At 31.9% G+C, this 15843-nt stretch overlaps 1 protein-coding gene across 2 annotated transcripts in view; it reads left to right on the forward strand.

Moving 5' to 3' along the window:
- The window catches only part of LOC126748374 (neurotrimin-like), a 353177-nt gene that overhangs the window by 238650 nt on the left and 98684 nt on the right, over positions 1-15843 (forward strand). For both annotated transcript variants that reach the window (XM_050457564.1, XM_050457563.1), the window contains exons 4-5: positions 4186-4344; positions 6721-6849. In XM_050457564.1, the coding sequence (XP_050313521.1) occupies positions 4186-4344; positions 6721-6849 (288 nt within the window). The remainder of the gene's footprint in view (positions 1-4185; positions 4345-6720; positions 6850-15843) is intronic.

Consider the following 15843-nt stretch of genomic DNA (forward strand, 5'->3'; position numbering starts at 1 on the left):
ACTGTAGACTCCGCCGACATTTGCAAATTTTAGGCGTGGGGTTCAGCACGCTCTGTCCTAGTTGTGGTGTTGCTTCATACTGTCCTCCCATCATTACGATGAACGGTTCTAGTGAACTCTATGTTACGTCGGCCATATGGCACTGAACCATTGAGCATTCGTGTCAATAAATGAAACACTATAATACATATAATGGAAATATAAAATGTTTTACACGTTGGCAGCTGTAAAACATGGGTTCATCTTGCCTTATTTAACTTCACTTTTTTTTCTAATGTAATTTCACTCAACGATCGAACTTAAAACACTAGATTGTTTTATTAGTACAGTATATTAAAAAAAAGGGTATTTCTCAACAGCCAAAACTTGCAACGATATATTACTTTTTGTTTTAAATGTCATTACTTTTAATAGAATTAGATCGATTTATCGGCTTGTATTAAAGGAAGCAAAAACAAATAAATAATTAGGGACAAAATGATTCAGACTGTCTGGTGAAGACAAATAGGAATTTCAGTCGTTTTCGCTTGTAAGGTGAAGCTTTCTGTAAACCTATTACCTGGTCAATTACATTTGATGGAATTGAGGTTTAGGATTATAATTGAAATCTGTGGGATAGCTGAAATTCCCTTAAACCTAGTTATTGTCAGACCTTTGTGCCAGTATAAATCTATCGTTTCTCCCTCTGTTGTCAATGACAGTTGTTATTTGGCTTGAATATATTTAAAATAAATTTTAAATCCCAATATCGTTTGTACTGCAATATGTCTTCGTTTATTTACCTCTCTAGAGTCTACTTTTAGCCACTTTGAGGGAAGATATGTTTTTATTAAGCCAATTTAAGTTCTCGTAGCCTTTATGGGATATAAAAGTAAACTAATCTATATGTCCGATGCACGCTGAAGCCAGTTTAAATAAAAAGTATAAAACTCATTTATTGCATCAGATTTTTTATATTATATTTAATATTTAATACTAGATAAATGGAAATAATTCCCTAATTAAAATTTTAAAAAATACTTCATTGTTGGACTTAAAAGTTTAAAGTTAATTTTTTTTTTAAATCATCAAAAAATAACAGAATGATAAGCCTTTTATCGGCTTTTAAGGATTATCATTAATACTCAAACAAAATATAATAACTTAATATAAGTTGGTGGTCCCAGCAAGCTCTAGACTTTTCTTAAGTCTAAAAGAATATAATAAGTGTGGCATACTATCTCCCAAACACTCTGTAAAACATTATAAAAGCTGCTAAGGAGTTAATTGGTAAAACAAACACATATTTAGATAAAACGAATTAGCATAATGTAAAATAAATTAACAGCAAAAAATAAACGTTAAAACAATCATGTCGGCAATAATTTTTCTTGCAGCACGTACCGAGATAAAAAGCAACGTGTCCTAACAGAGCAACAGCCAGCTAAAAACATAAATATTTCCTAGCTAATAAAACAGCGAGCTAGTGCAAAAAACCCAAATTCAGTTGAAACAAACAAATATCATGCACATATATTACCGTTATAGCGCTCAGCTTCATCGCATGTGACTATTTTATAGCTAGGCACTTTTAAAAGTAAATTGGTTCCTAAACTAAGATAGATGCTTCTATTTATACCCTACATTTCACTTAACATAACTTAATTATTTTTTATGTTTGTACGATGAAGAAAGTTACATTAGGAAATTTTTTAGCTTGTTTTTTAGTTAGTAAACATTTAATATATGAAAAAATCGGTGTGTGTATATTTTTTACTAAACAATTTCTTACTGAATATATTCAAATCACTTTTACGTCTTTTAAGATATCTATTTTCTTAATTAAAAAGAAATATTGTGATCATATCCATTTATGACTTTTTAAAAATTCTAGTTTTTATATTTGGTTACAGCAATACTAGTGTTTTGTATATTTGGTTAAACAATTATATTTATATGTGGTTATTTATTTTTAATTAAATTATTAACCTTAACTGTTTGGTTTTATCATCAAGATTAATCATTCTGGTACTACAATGGATTTAAAATATTTTATAGGGATAGAGTTTACGTATTATTTTATTGTCAATAATATTATAAAATTGTTTCGTTTAATAATTTAGACAGATTTTCTCTTATTTTAATGAGTTAAACGCTTATATTATTTTATATTATTTATCAGAAATATTAGTTTTTAATAGTACTTCGTAATTCTATAATGTTGAATGAAAGGTCTATCTTGAACTTTAAAATCGTAATAAAAAGGGAGAGCACCATCATATTCATTTAAGTTATGCCTTTTTAAAATTATATTTTTCTTAATAAATTATTCCATTTTTTAATGTTAAAAATATTAATCTATTGCCGATAAAAATATAATACAAAGTTTATTGAGCCTAAAATGTACGTTGAAAATTAGCAATGGTTGCTAATAAATTTACACGACGTTAGCACGTTTAAATCCTCAAATCCCCGCTAAAACCTACTTTGATCGAATTTAGAGTTAGAGCGAAGCAAAATTTCAACGAAGCGAGGCACTGTTTGATAATAAAGTTAAAAGTTTTATAAACTTTCGTTTTACAAAACCAGTCCCGCATTTTTAATGTATGTAAAGTCATGTGTGTGAGTCTGCAACGCCTGTCTCTGGCCTTCTTTTTTTAACTTATTGTGTTTGTCTAACTTTGAGATTCATTGCTCTCAAGTAAATTGGAGAATCGACTTTTTATATAATTTTGGACTCAGCTTATGGTTTTTAATTTATTATTATTTAAATAAATATGTTTATTTATTAAATCAGTCAGCAACTAAGATAAAAAAGAAAGACGAGCTTGTCATAAAAATGTTATTAATATAGCCCTTTAAATAATATTTAACAATATTCATATTGCATAAAAACACAATAAATTATATCAAACTAAAATACATCATAAACACGAAAATTCAGGTAAATTAAATTGTTATAACATTGTAAAAATATATTTGCAAGGGAATTTGCTCTAACCAACATATATTTAAAAATAAAATAAAACCTAATTATCCGCTTTTGCCAGTAGCAGAATCGGTTATATAACGCAGCGTTTACTTTGCACAAATTAATTTTATTTACTTTGCACAAATATCTTTTAATCGGATCTGTTACGGTGCACTAATATATTTTTATATCGATTGTGTGTAAAAGCTAATATTTCCTTTTCTTTTTTTTAATATTGTATAAATTCCAACCGATTTTTAAAAATATATTTTACATATATCCCGATATTATTTTAATGCAGATAAAAACGAGAAAAAAATATAAACATCCATTTAAAGAGATTGTGTTTGGTGTTTGTCCGCCTCGTAAATGCAAATTTTTGGTCGTTTTGTCGTTGCTCCGAAGTTTTAAGGGGCTATAATACACGTACTTTTTCTTTATTGGATTATTCTCCTTTTAAAGTTTTTTGGCAGCTTCACGTCCTAAAAATAAATTTAACTTAACTATCTAACGTTTAAGAGGAAATTTTAGATTTTTCACATAAAACTGACATTTAGGGTTTCTAATAGAATTTTTATTAAATTAAAGACTGTTTGGTAAAGTGTCCTTGCTCAGAACTCACAAAATGTTCCCTTAACTCTTAAGCTTTTCCAACTTTTAGCTTAACATTGTTCCTAGAATAGGAACATAATTAGGAAAATGCAGCGGACTTGTTGGCTTAACTAAGATAGGGTATGAATTATTAATCACAAGGTTGAAAGCGCAAAATCCTGATTCAAAGATAGTACACACTGAGCATTGCCTTTCTTTACGGTAAAACAACGTCTCGACCTAGACAAACAACACGTACACAGGGGGTCGAAAACCATAATGTAGCCAGAGTTGATTTTAGGGAAATTTTACCTTTTTGGCCTTTCCAGTTGTTGTTCTTCATTTCAGAGTTTATAAAGGGCTAATCTAAATGTTTGTTTGCATGACCACAATGGGCTCGTTACATTTTGGTTATGTACAGCCGCACATTTTTTTAATTTTTTTTATACGGTTTTGTTGATATTGTATTAAGGATAAAATTATATTTATGTCGTAAATGTACGAGTTTATATGTTTTATATAGAGTATATGTAAATTAATCTGTGCATCCAAGTGTTCCTAAAATAACAATAAAAAGCGGCATTTGTAACTGCAGTCATTTACTTTATTTTTGTGCCTCTTTTAATATCACTTACTTGTTTCAGTCCCGCCAAACATTGACGACTCTGTTAGCAGTAGTGACGTCATAGTTCGCGAGGGAGCAAACGAGACACTTGTCTGCAGAGCAACTGGATCTCCAGAACCTAAAATTAAATGGAAGAGAGATGACAATACAAATATCCAAATTAACAAAACATATCAAGGTAAGACAACATTTCATTTAATCTATTTATTTCATACTTTGTTGTATCCACATCAAATGGATAATTTAATTTGAGTAAATGCAAATAAAAATCACGTTCAAATGAAATAAAACGACCAAGAACCTATTTACGTGCTTTAGCTCATTTTACACCAAATATGAATAAGACTAAGCAGAAAATCCTGAGTAATCCTGCAATGGTTAAGTATTTCTAGAACTATACATTGCAATCTTTGGCTGGAGAATTCAACAAAATAACATTCCAATCGCATAACACAAATTTGACTGCAAATCAACCTGATCTTTGTGAATAAATGTGCATTATTAAGATAGGTGAAATAAGGTATGTTGGTTAATGATTAGAAGTATCCTCGAGGTCACCACTGTAATAAGTTGGTTTAATCATTGGTTACTTTTTAAATAAAAAAGATGTATGTCGGTCTTAAAAAGCACCGTATGCAGCAAAAGCTTCAACAAACGACATTGACATCAGGATGGCTTAGTATATAATCTGTAGTTAAAAAAGTGAATCGATGTTACGGTTAGTTAAAAAAAAAGTTGTTGCCAAGAAAAAGGAGAAAATATAGAAATTAATTTGTTTTATTCCGTTGACGAGCAAGAGTCTAGAGATATAACGAGCAAGTAAAATCCTAAATGTCTAAATCTTTTTTTCTTTATTCCCAACGTTCGGCCTATATTAGGCCTTCTTAAAGGCAAACAGACAAAATCAAGGCTTTTCGTTAGACAGTGTAGAGTAGAAAATTGATGTATTTTTCAGACTAGTGTTGCTATCGTTTCTAACAGTAACAAATAAGGATATCAAGGAAACTAATAAAAGAAAATACTCTCCAAAGCATTTAGATGTTAAGTTTGTTTTCCTAGATATGGTGAAAAGGTCTTTGTCAAAAATCACCTTCAGTTTTCACTGGCGTGTCGTAAACGCATCGTTTTAAATCACCACTAAAGAAAAATCCATAGGATTTAAATCTGGTGATCTAGCCGGCCAAGATTAGGTCAAGACAGATAGATAGATTAGATAAAACAAGGTCTTATTGCATGATAATTTTCGTCTGCATAAATGTGAAGGTTATGCGAGTTATGTGGACTATCCCTTCGAAATCCTGCTCCATCCGAAAATAATATTAATGAAGTAAATCCATTGTCGTGGTTCTTTAACTTCCTTAAGAGAGCCATGTAAAAAATTGTATCCTCGCGTGGTAATTATTCGCGTCTAAGCGATGTACGTACTTTTTGCAGATGAAAAATAGTATTTACTGACAGCATTTAAAACATTTTGTTCAACTTCAGTCCTGGGGGCTCCATTTTGTCAACCCATATTTGGAACAAAACTACCTAAAATCTAAATTGTTTTTAATGCTCAAAACTTGATAAAAAATTAGGCTAGAATCATATCTTTCCATTTTTTCGTAATTGCTGAAAAATACGTTAAAAATTCATTGAATTAGGCAGGTGTCTATTAGAGAATCTGTCAGCGTTTTTAAAGCATTACATCATGCCACTCCATTAAATGCATATCAGAATATTCAACAAACGCATACTCCATGATGGTAATATTAATACCTATGATAATATTATTCTAAATTATGACATTAGAAATTAGAAACCATAAAACATTAGAAACCATAGCAAAACGACTCAGATATTATCCAAAGCAATGTGATTATTATGTTGTAAAAATGTTTTATTATCATGGTACACATAATATTTACGGAAATACGAGGAAATATGATTTTTTGGTTTGGAAATATGATGTTGTATACAGAGTAGCATAAAATTTTTTTTCATAATAAGTTATTTACCGAGATAGTGCCGTAAGTGTCGCCCTCTAGAAGAATCAATAAGGAAAAATAGGAAATAAAATTGTAAATTTGACACCCTGTATCTCACAAACTCAACTTTGGGACTTAAGTATGTTTAGATCAATTCGCATATCTTGGTTTGTGGTATGTCCAGTTTGTATAAAGGAAAATGTAAAAAATGCCCAACATTTATTTTATTAATAACTAGAAAAGTATCTACTTGAAACTCAGTGTCACCCTTTTTTTATGTTTTCATATCGATACCAGTTTAAATTTTGAAACAAGGAACCTCGAATTATTAAACCTTAAAAATTATTAAATTAAAGCATTTTAATTTAATGATTTAAATTTAAGTTGGCCTACCATTATGCAGAAGTAAAACTCAAATATCCAGACTTCATTCTTAGAAAATAAGAAATATGCCACTTTTTTCTAACTTAATTGATATCGTATCTCTTACCGTCTCCGAGACAGCAATAATGGTATCACTTAACACCCTGTATTAGGCATGCATTAACAAAAATTCATTTTGAATAATTTGATTTTTTCTTTTACAGTTGAATCATTTGAAGGAGAAAAACTAGAGCTTACTAAAGTCTCAAGGTCCGTGATGGGAGCTTACCTTTGTATTGCTTCAAACGGTGTTCCTCCCACAGTAAGCAAGAGGATTAAAGTTAGTGTAGATTGTAAGTACTTATCACTAATAAAATCCTATTCAGTGTTTGATAAGATAAGAGTCATAAACATTTATCGTTTTTATAATTAAAAATGAACTATATCCCCGGGATATTCGATTTCCCGTATGACTGAGATTTAGAAAACGTATTGTCTTAGTTCGATATCTTTATGTGCTTTTCATATTCCCAAAGCTACAATCTAAATTCGAATAAATTTCCAGTAATGCTCCCTAAAACTTAACGGTTTTCTTCGAAAGTAAAGTAACTTCTTTATTGGGGATCGGAACGACTGATAAAAAACCTAATCAAATCCCTTTCATAGGTACAGTAGGCATTTGTGTTCCGAACAGAAATCTTTCCTGGTTTCTTTAGTAATATTAAGAATTTACATATTTAAAATATATAAGTTTTATTTTTCCAATATACGTATTGATATTGAAAAATTATCATGCAACTATAAAAAAATAAATAAAAAAAAATCTAAAATTTTAAACCAATTAAACCAAATGATCGTCATTTTAATTGAGCACAGCACATATAAAAAGTGCTCGAGGTAAAAAAGTTAATGATTTTTGTTGGTGTAAATGATTGTGTCTACATTTTTCGAATTACGAGGGTTTTTAGAGTTAGGCCAGCAGCCACTTGACCATTAACCGGAATCAATTAATCACGGTTAAATGATGGTGGTGTGTAGCAAAATGGCGCGTCGCATTACAGTCTCCTATTTCAATTAATTATTGATGGGGCCGCATATAACAAAAGGACTCCACATTCTGCCCTTCGCCGAACCTGGTTCTATATATGAGGTTTCGGCTGCGGCTTGCCATGTCTATGTTTGTTACACAGAGTGCTTCGGATTTACAAATCAAATTGTTTTTCCATCGTAGTTCTTTGTTTCTATTAAGGAAACATTTGGATGTTTTAGATTTATGCATTCATGAACATCATATATAAATTCTAGGCGAAATACACCGAAAACGCGTTTCAATGTACTTAGCTGAGTATACCGTGAGAAGCTAAAAATATGATAGAAATGGATACAAAATAACATGTAATATTAAAATTTTGACATAATCTTTATCGTAAATTTTACGAATTTTAAATAATACTGTGAGTCAATAAATAGTTTTATATCTTTACATACTCTAACCCAAATGTCAAAGCTCCAATCCGTCCATATTACTATTAGGTACCAGAGCATCCCATATTTTAGAACGTAATCTCTTTTTTTGTATGATATTTATCAGTATACCATAGACCGAGAAGTTATGTTGCGATCTCTTCTTTACTATTATATTCCTTACTTAGTTTATTTTGATTAAAATTTTGTACAGGTCACACAAATTACTTTGATGTAGGTTATGCTTATTCAGTGTGGATAAAAACGAAAGTCTTATTCATGCAGTCTATCTGCAATTGCTTTCCTAGGGTCAAAATATAGTCATCCATGTTGTTTAACTAAGATCATTTTTCTCGACGTCACATCGATGCTTTTATGCTTATAATGAAAAAATAATGATTTTTCATCTGTACAAGATTAGACTGTTATATGTGCCTCGCAAAAATTATTTCAATCGCACACTAGTCTTGTAAAACTTTCGTGATATTGTATAAGTGAAACCTATTTATCCATAAAATCAAAGATCCTCTTTAATCATATTTATTTAAATGGTAAATTTGAGTCCAAGATCGGATTTAAAAAATACTCTTTCTATAAACACACACTTTTGTGCAGTCTACACGTGTTATGATATCCTCGACTTAATTTCTGTATTTGTAATATGGTCCCTCAGATTTAGTCCTAACATCATTCGGTTGATCATCATTGATGGCCCTTTGCATTATTCTAAGTGTATAAGCTGATATGATAGTAAGCGTAGTTGTTTCCATTGCGTAAGTTATAATGGAGAGTATAGAGGAATTGAACACGTTTCTTTTCAAGTTACTTGTGAAATTTTTATCCTTTAGTGTATGTGACAGTTGTGTGTGGCTACCATGGCCGTGGCTGCCCATATTTGTCGGAGTCATCTGTGAATTTCGGTGGTTTGATTTTCCTTAGCCAATTTAGTAATATGTCCCAGGTAGACATAATATTCGACTTTTTCTATGACCTGATTGCCAAGACGCACAATAATATTGTAGCGTTTTAACCGTTGGTTAAGGTGTGAATTAAATGAAAAATTATACAAAAAATTTTAGCTGATTTATTTACACAGTTACTACTACAAATAATTATTTTCATCGTATTTATGTCCGATTGAAATTTGTAGCAATATTCCTAATTTCACTGCACTGAACTGTCAACTGACGGCGGCGCGGCTTCTTATATACTCGGCTGACTATAATTCCGGAAGATTAGCTGATCTTCCACGCGTCTTCTGAGACGTCGTACGCTATTCATCTTATACGGTATATATATCATTATTTACTTATATTATTATTTCATCATATCATCATTATTTACTTATATTATTCCGGAATGAGGGAAAATCGGCTGGTATTCTCGGCGTTACCAATAGCGTTACACTGCCTCCTTTCTAAACTAATTTCATCCTGAAATGATTCCAAAGATGGTGGATATCGATATCACCAGAAGGTTCTCCTCTTGCAACTGAACCAATCAACGGTTTTTTCCAAAGAACGATGTTGATAAATATAACAGCACCCCAAAACTTTCACGCCTGTAATCGCGCAGCTCTTAAATTCTTCCAAACTTTCTATGGAAAACCTTAGCTATTCCTTCAGATATTTGTTAAACTCTAGCTAAGTTTTGTACAGAGCATACTGCTGGAGCAGTAAACAGGGCTTGCTGCACTTCACAGGTCACCCTTACCGACTCTTACGGTAATTAGAAGGATGCATCATGAATTCATCGAATGTCAAATCCAGCTCTGGTTGGATTTGCCGCAGCTCAGCATCTTCGTAGGTTCCATGATAAGAAGTCAGTTGGTAGAAGTGAATGACTCGATTTTTATCCCTTGGCAGATTTTGTAATCTGGATTCCAGAATTTTGTATAGCCCAGGATTTTTGGTGTCAGACTCTTCCGCCTCTTAGGTCATAAAGCCAAACCAAGCCACTGACATCGTATGCGCCCTTCATTCGATTGGTGGCATCTTGAATCGAAATTCATACTTGATCGTGAATGAGATCCATTCTCCTACGCAGCTCACTAACATAGTTCTCCCCGGTAAGATCGGTTCTTGGCGACAATTCTTGGCTAAACTTCAGATCGCATGGGAAGTTGTCGAGTTCTTTTCCCATTACTATCCGAGCCGTAGACTCGCCTGTGCTTTCATGGATGACCGATCAGTAAGCCAGCAAGAAGAAATAAAGAAATCTCTCCAAGTTTCTTTGGTGGCTAGAGACCGCTTTGGCTAAATACCGCTAATGGTCCTATTCATTCGTTCGACGTCATCTGACTGCGAGTGTAATGCAGTACTTAAAAAAGAAAATAATTGAATAAATCTGGCCTTTATTACGTAACACTAAAAAAAATCAATATGGCAAAGTCTAGCAAATGTTATTATTCTACTTAACCATCACATAACATGAGAAAATTGGTTACCTTTAATATAATAATTTATGAGACAAAACTACTTTCAAAATTCAAACATCAAAAGTAGTTCTCGTTTTCTTGATTCTTGATTTCAAGCATCTTACAGATGTTCTGGAACAAGTTGGATTCAACAGATCCATTCTTTTATTGAGACGTCAGCGATAGTAGAGGCTTCCTGGTTTGGGATTTGACCCATGTGTTTGATTTATTTCAGTCGACTGGTATTTATTATTTACCAATGCCTAGTTAACTGACGTCCAATTTACACCCCACACCTAACAACAATGCGATGTTTTTAACATTCGTTAAGGTGGGAATTAAATACTTGACTGTACAAAAATACTCAACTCATTTTTTTTACACCCTTACACTACTAAATACGATCATTGGAAATATTTATTTTTACCATATCCCCTTTCTAACTGCACTGCACTAAACTATCAACTGACTCGCACCGGCGACGTGGCTCCTTATATACTCGGCTGACCATGATTCCGGAAGATGCGATTATCTTCCTCGCATCTCCAGAGACGTCGTGCGCTGTGCCACTTGTGTCATTCCGGACTAACGGAGAATCAACTGGTAATCTCAGTTTTTCAAAATATCTGTACAATATTATATATCAACCCCAGTCATGATTTTTGGTCCTATTTTTTCTGATGCAATTTAGAGCTCTTAAAACTTTAATATTGGTATAAAAACTAACTATAATATATATAATTTTATGAAACATTTCAATTGTTTGCCTTTAGCTGGACGTTGTCACTGGGTAAGTGTGTTCAGTTGAATTTAATTTTAAAGATGATGCATATAGGATGACGTATACAGGATCTAGTAGCGTACAAAAGAAAATATTACAGAAGAAAACTTCTATCTATCTATTATAAAGGTTTTAACAGTAGTTTTTTATATGTAATTTTCAGAATTCAATTCTTTTTTAATAATGTGTACTTTGACGTAGTATAAACAAGAATCGGAATCAGTCAATACACATTTTTCTTTTATCTTATGCATACTTTCAATTAAAACTTCAAAATTTTAAACATAGAGAGTAACACGCAAGAAACAACCAAAAATACTGAAAATCTTTTGGAAAAGGGCAATTGCACGATCTCCTAGGATGCGATGAAATTTTCGCTTTGTTCGTTAAATGCAGTTGGTAAAAAGGCCTTTCTGGGACGTTTTCACTATTATTCTCCTTGTAATCGATGTTAAGAGCATAAAATAGCATTTAAAGGTTATAAGGTGCTCTCAGTGTGGGATTATACGATCTTATTAGATTTTTACCTTTAAGTTCTGAAAAGTTAAGAATATTTTGCAGTATATAAAGACAATAGTTTAAAGATTAATTTATGCATGTAACGCATATTGATATCGCTATCGTTGATATTTTTTAATATAAAATTAGACTTTATAAGTAACTAATTCATTATTACTTTTTATTATACCTCTAGTAAAAATCTTAATTATATTTAACCACCATCATATTTTTAACTAAATAAAAAAGGTAGTATAAAAATGGATTTGGCTATAAGGTAATCTACATTATTCCGTAACGAGTTACCAAAATCAATTATCGTTACCAATTTAGAGAATCCGTAAACCTTATTAGTTTCCGAAATCAGAATGCCGGGACGGAGCGCCGAAGTCAGGCAGATAGTAGCAGACGCCGAGAGAGAAACGATGCTTCAGTCCAGGCTTAGAGCGAGCAAAAGCTCGGTTTCCAAAACAAAACTTGGGATCGCCGCAGACTAATATAACCTCCGATATTATTACAGTCCTTTCAATGTTATGGATACCCCATCAGCTGTTCCATGTGACGCATTTACTCTATTCCACAACTTTAGCCCAACTAACCAGTTGTCTGTGAGCCAAGTGCAAAATTGATTAAATTACATGAACAGGAAAATGCGCTTTCGCATTTCTGCTTACCTCACTACTGACTGAATATTTTATAAATTCAAACTTTGATTTAATAGTTCTCGAGGTAATGGCGGTGAGATACATCGATTACTTGACCACTATTATGGTTTATGGAAGAGCTTGATGGTCGGTTTTGGTGCTAATTAGAACGCTGTTTTAGGAGAGAAAGTTATTAACTTAATTGTGTATTGCCAGACTAAAAACACTCTCATTCGAATAAGATGTTTTACTCTCGTTTCAAACATTTATTGGATAGCCTGAGTGGAAGAGTTGGAAACGTCAATATGAATAAGCTTTTGATCGTTTAGGACTTTTTATTGACTTACTAACCAGTTTCACATAAAAGTTGTAATTGGCTCATACTTTCGGAAAATTAAAAGAAAAGAAATACTTTCTTTTAGCAAGCTGATACTTTCCTAACCGAAAAGATTCGAAGGACCGAAAAGTTTTACACCTATATCGTTTGTTTTATCCCTAAGGACATCGTTTGCACCTCCTATTTCCAAAGTTTCTGTATTATCGAGGAACCTGTGCACTTTTTAATAAGAATATCGCTACAATTTTTTTTAATTATCTATTTTTAGATGCCTTTTTCTAAAATTATTCAGTATATACATATATATATATATATATACAAGTAGTTTGGATATTTTTGGGAATCGGTCTGTTTAAATTTAAAAATATAAATCCTTTATTCTAATTAAAAAACCTCTATATTTCGCTACTAATTTATAGGTTCTTCAGGAGGAAAACTAAAATAAAAAGAAAAATAATACACACTATTAAAATGTTCAAATGGTCCAAGAATTTAAAATAACATCACAATTAAAACGAAAAGTCATAAAATACTTACAATGTGGAAATTAAAATTTAAAAATTGGAAGTTAACGTTACATTTTAACGGTTACAATTATAATAAAATAAAACGAAACTAACAATATTATATACATACAAGGTGGTTTTTTTTTGCAGATTCAACGGAACAGATTAGTTATAATATATACTATGCAACACAAAATAGGTATAATTATTATTTTTTCTGTTTCAGTGTTTGGGTGCTTTGTCCAATATAGCTACCCTCACAACCTGTACAAGGAATGTTATAAATCAGATTAGACCTTTGTAAAATAGGCGTTTTATCCTTCGTTTTAGAGAAAATGCCCCTAGAAGTGGTTGTGTTGTATTTGGAAATTAATATTTGGTATTGACTTATATATAGTTCATATTTGTAATATATATTTAATATATATGAGAATTATTAAAAGTCAAGACAGAAATAAAGGAGCATATGACAAACTCTATTAAGATGTTCTAAATACTTTTTTTTCTAAATAAATTCTTAAATTATCCAAGGGATTTCTATTAATTTGTAAAACTTTTTTAATAGATTTTTAACTGTAATTTTACTGGAGAATGAGACTTATTTATTTTTAAATTGCTTTCCATCTCAGTAAAAATTGCGAGACTGACGTTGGGTTACTGTAACAATGGGCATAGCATAGCCACCTGACGTTTTACAGGGTGTAAATTGAAAAAGTACTATATAAAAAATATTTTAGCCTTAAAAAATATTTTAAATCCAATATTCTTTCTTTCAAATACAATAATAAATAGGCCTTAAAACATTTATTTATAGTATCCGAAGAGTTTTATAATCAAATACTTTTTAGTTGTAAAATACGTTTTTCATCTAAAGGTAAAAATCCAACAGTTCAAAAATAGCAAATTTAAAGCAAAGAAGTTAAAAAAAAAGAAAGTTGAGTTAAAAATTTATATTTCATCTTAATTCTAGCGTTTAAGCTTGAGGCTGTGCTGCAACCTTCTGATGAAATATTCAAATGAGAGTTAACATAATTCGTAACATTATCCTCCAGTTGCTTCTTTTGCATACCGTAATGAACATATTTCTTCTGCGAACAACCCAAGGCATAAATATTAAGCAAATAAGTTAAAAATTTCAGCCGGTGTTTCCTACAGTTTTGTAAAACATTTGTTCGGAACTTTTCTGAAATATTTGCCTTACTGTCGACCGACTGTCTGTAATAATTAAGGCCGACTTTTCAGGTTGCTCGTTCTAATGAATAGTAATAGCCTGTAAGTGGATATTCACTTTTTCTCTTTTACAAAATCTGAATTAATTTCAGCGGTAATGAGGATATTTCAAATTAAGTTTTTTTAGTTGCGTTTTTTATGCCTTTGAGGAGTACTCAGCTTTAAGGCTGCTATATTTAGAGGGAGTCTTATTATGAATTTCAATAAAAGAGGAAAAAAAAAATGAAAAAACGTCATAATGAGCAATCTTAATTTTAATTTATTAATTTCGGTCGCTATTTCTCTGCAAGCAAACTATCGAAGTGCAGAAAATGTTCTTGCAGGAGACTTTAATGTCCACAATCACAACTTGTTGGCGTATTCTAATAGGACTGATGATGAGGGTCACCAAGTAAAGAACTTAGCCACTAAGGCAGCTTATCCGGAAACCACCTATTATCAGGAATAATTTGCTAGCCTCCTGGATCTATTTCCCGCGATGGATCCTGACTTAATATAATGTTACTGTACGCGCATCACTAGGAACATATAAGATCACAAATTAATGTGTCTGTTTCACAACTAATGATTCTTCAGCATGTGCGAGCGAAATTTCAGGAGTGAGTTTGGTAGGTATGGAGGCTTATATTACGAACACCTTGGAAATATCTTCTGACAGGTTAAATGATTGGATAAAGGCACCTAGGCCTTGGTGCCATTGAGCCCTGAAAATCCTGTCAATTTTGTTGCTTTGAGAAATACGTGCAAGCAGATGATCGATACTTGACCAAAAATATAATGAGTTAAGAACATACTCCTCAATTGTTTTGGTTTGTAGCAAAAAAAAATTGAGAAGGCTTCTATAGGTTAAAAATTCCACCATTGATTAGGGAAGATGGTTGGATTGCCATGACTACAATTGAAAAGGCAGACTTGCTGGGTCCGATGTTTGCATCAAACTCTACCGAAGACCCACAAGGCAACACCGACTTAGCACCTAGAAAGACGTCTTTGATGCAAGAGGTAGTATTAAAAAAATGTGTGGTCATGCTCATACCACCATTGGCAAACTATTTTTTTTTATACAGAAAAGGTCTTTGTCCCAGAGACTGAAAACTTACGCGGATTCAACCAATACCTAAAAAAGGAAAAAAGATCATGACTATTAATTACCCTCCGATTACTTTAGTTTCGGCAACCGTCAAGGTAACAGACAATCTTGTCAACCAACAATTTTAAAATATCCGGAGTCCACCATAATCATTAGCGACCGTCAGTATGGTTTTCAAAACAGAGGCCTACTGGCGATCTTTTTGCTCATGTCACGCATGTCTGGACCGAGGTTATCGAGAAATATGGTGAATCCTGTGCAATAGCTCTGGATACTTCAAAATTATTTAATAGGGTGTGGCATGAAGACCTTTTAAACAAAATGTATTCTTATGTTTTGCCACCAAATTTCTTGGCTTGGCGTAAAAGCCTCCTCAAGAAT

This window comes from Anthonomus grandis, chromosome 22, assembly GCF_022605725.1.
Source record: "Anthonomus grandis grandis chromosome 22, icAntGran1.3, whole genome shotgun sequence".
Classification (NCBI taxonomy): domain Eukaryota; kingdom Metazoa; phylum Arthropoda; class Insecta; order Coleoptera; family Curculionidae; genus Anthonomus; species Anthonomus grandis.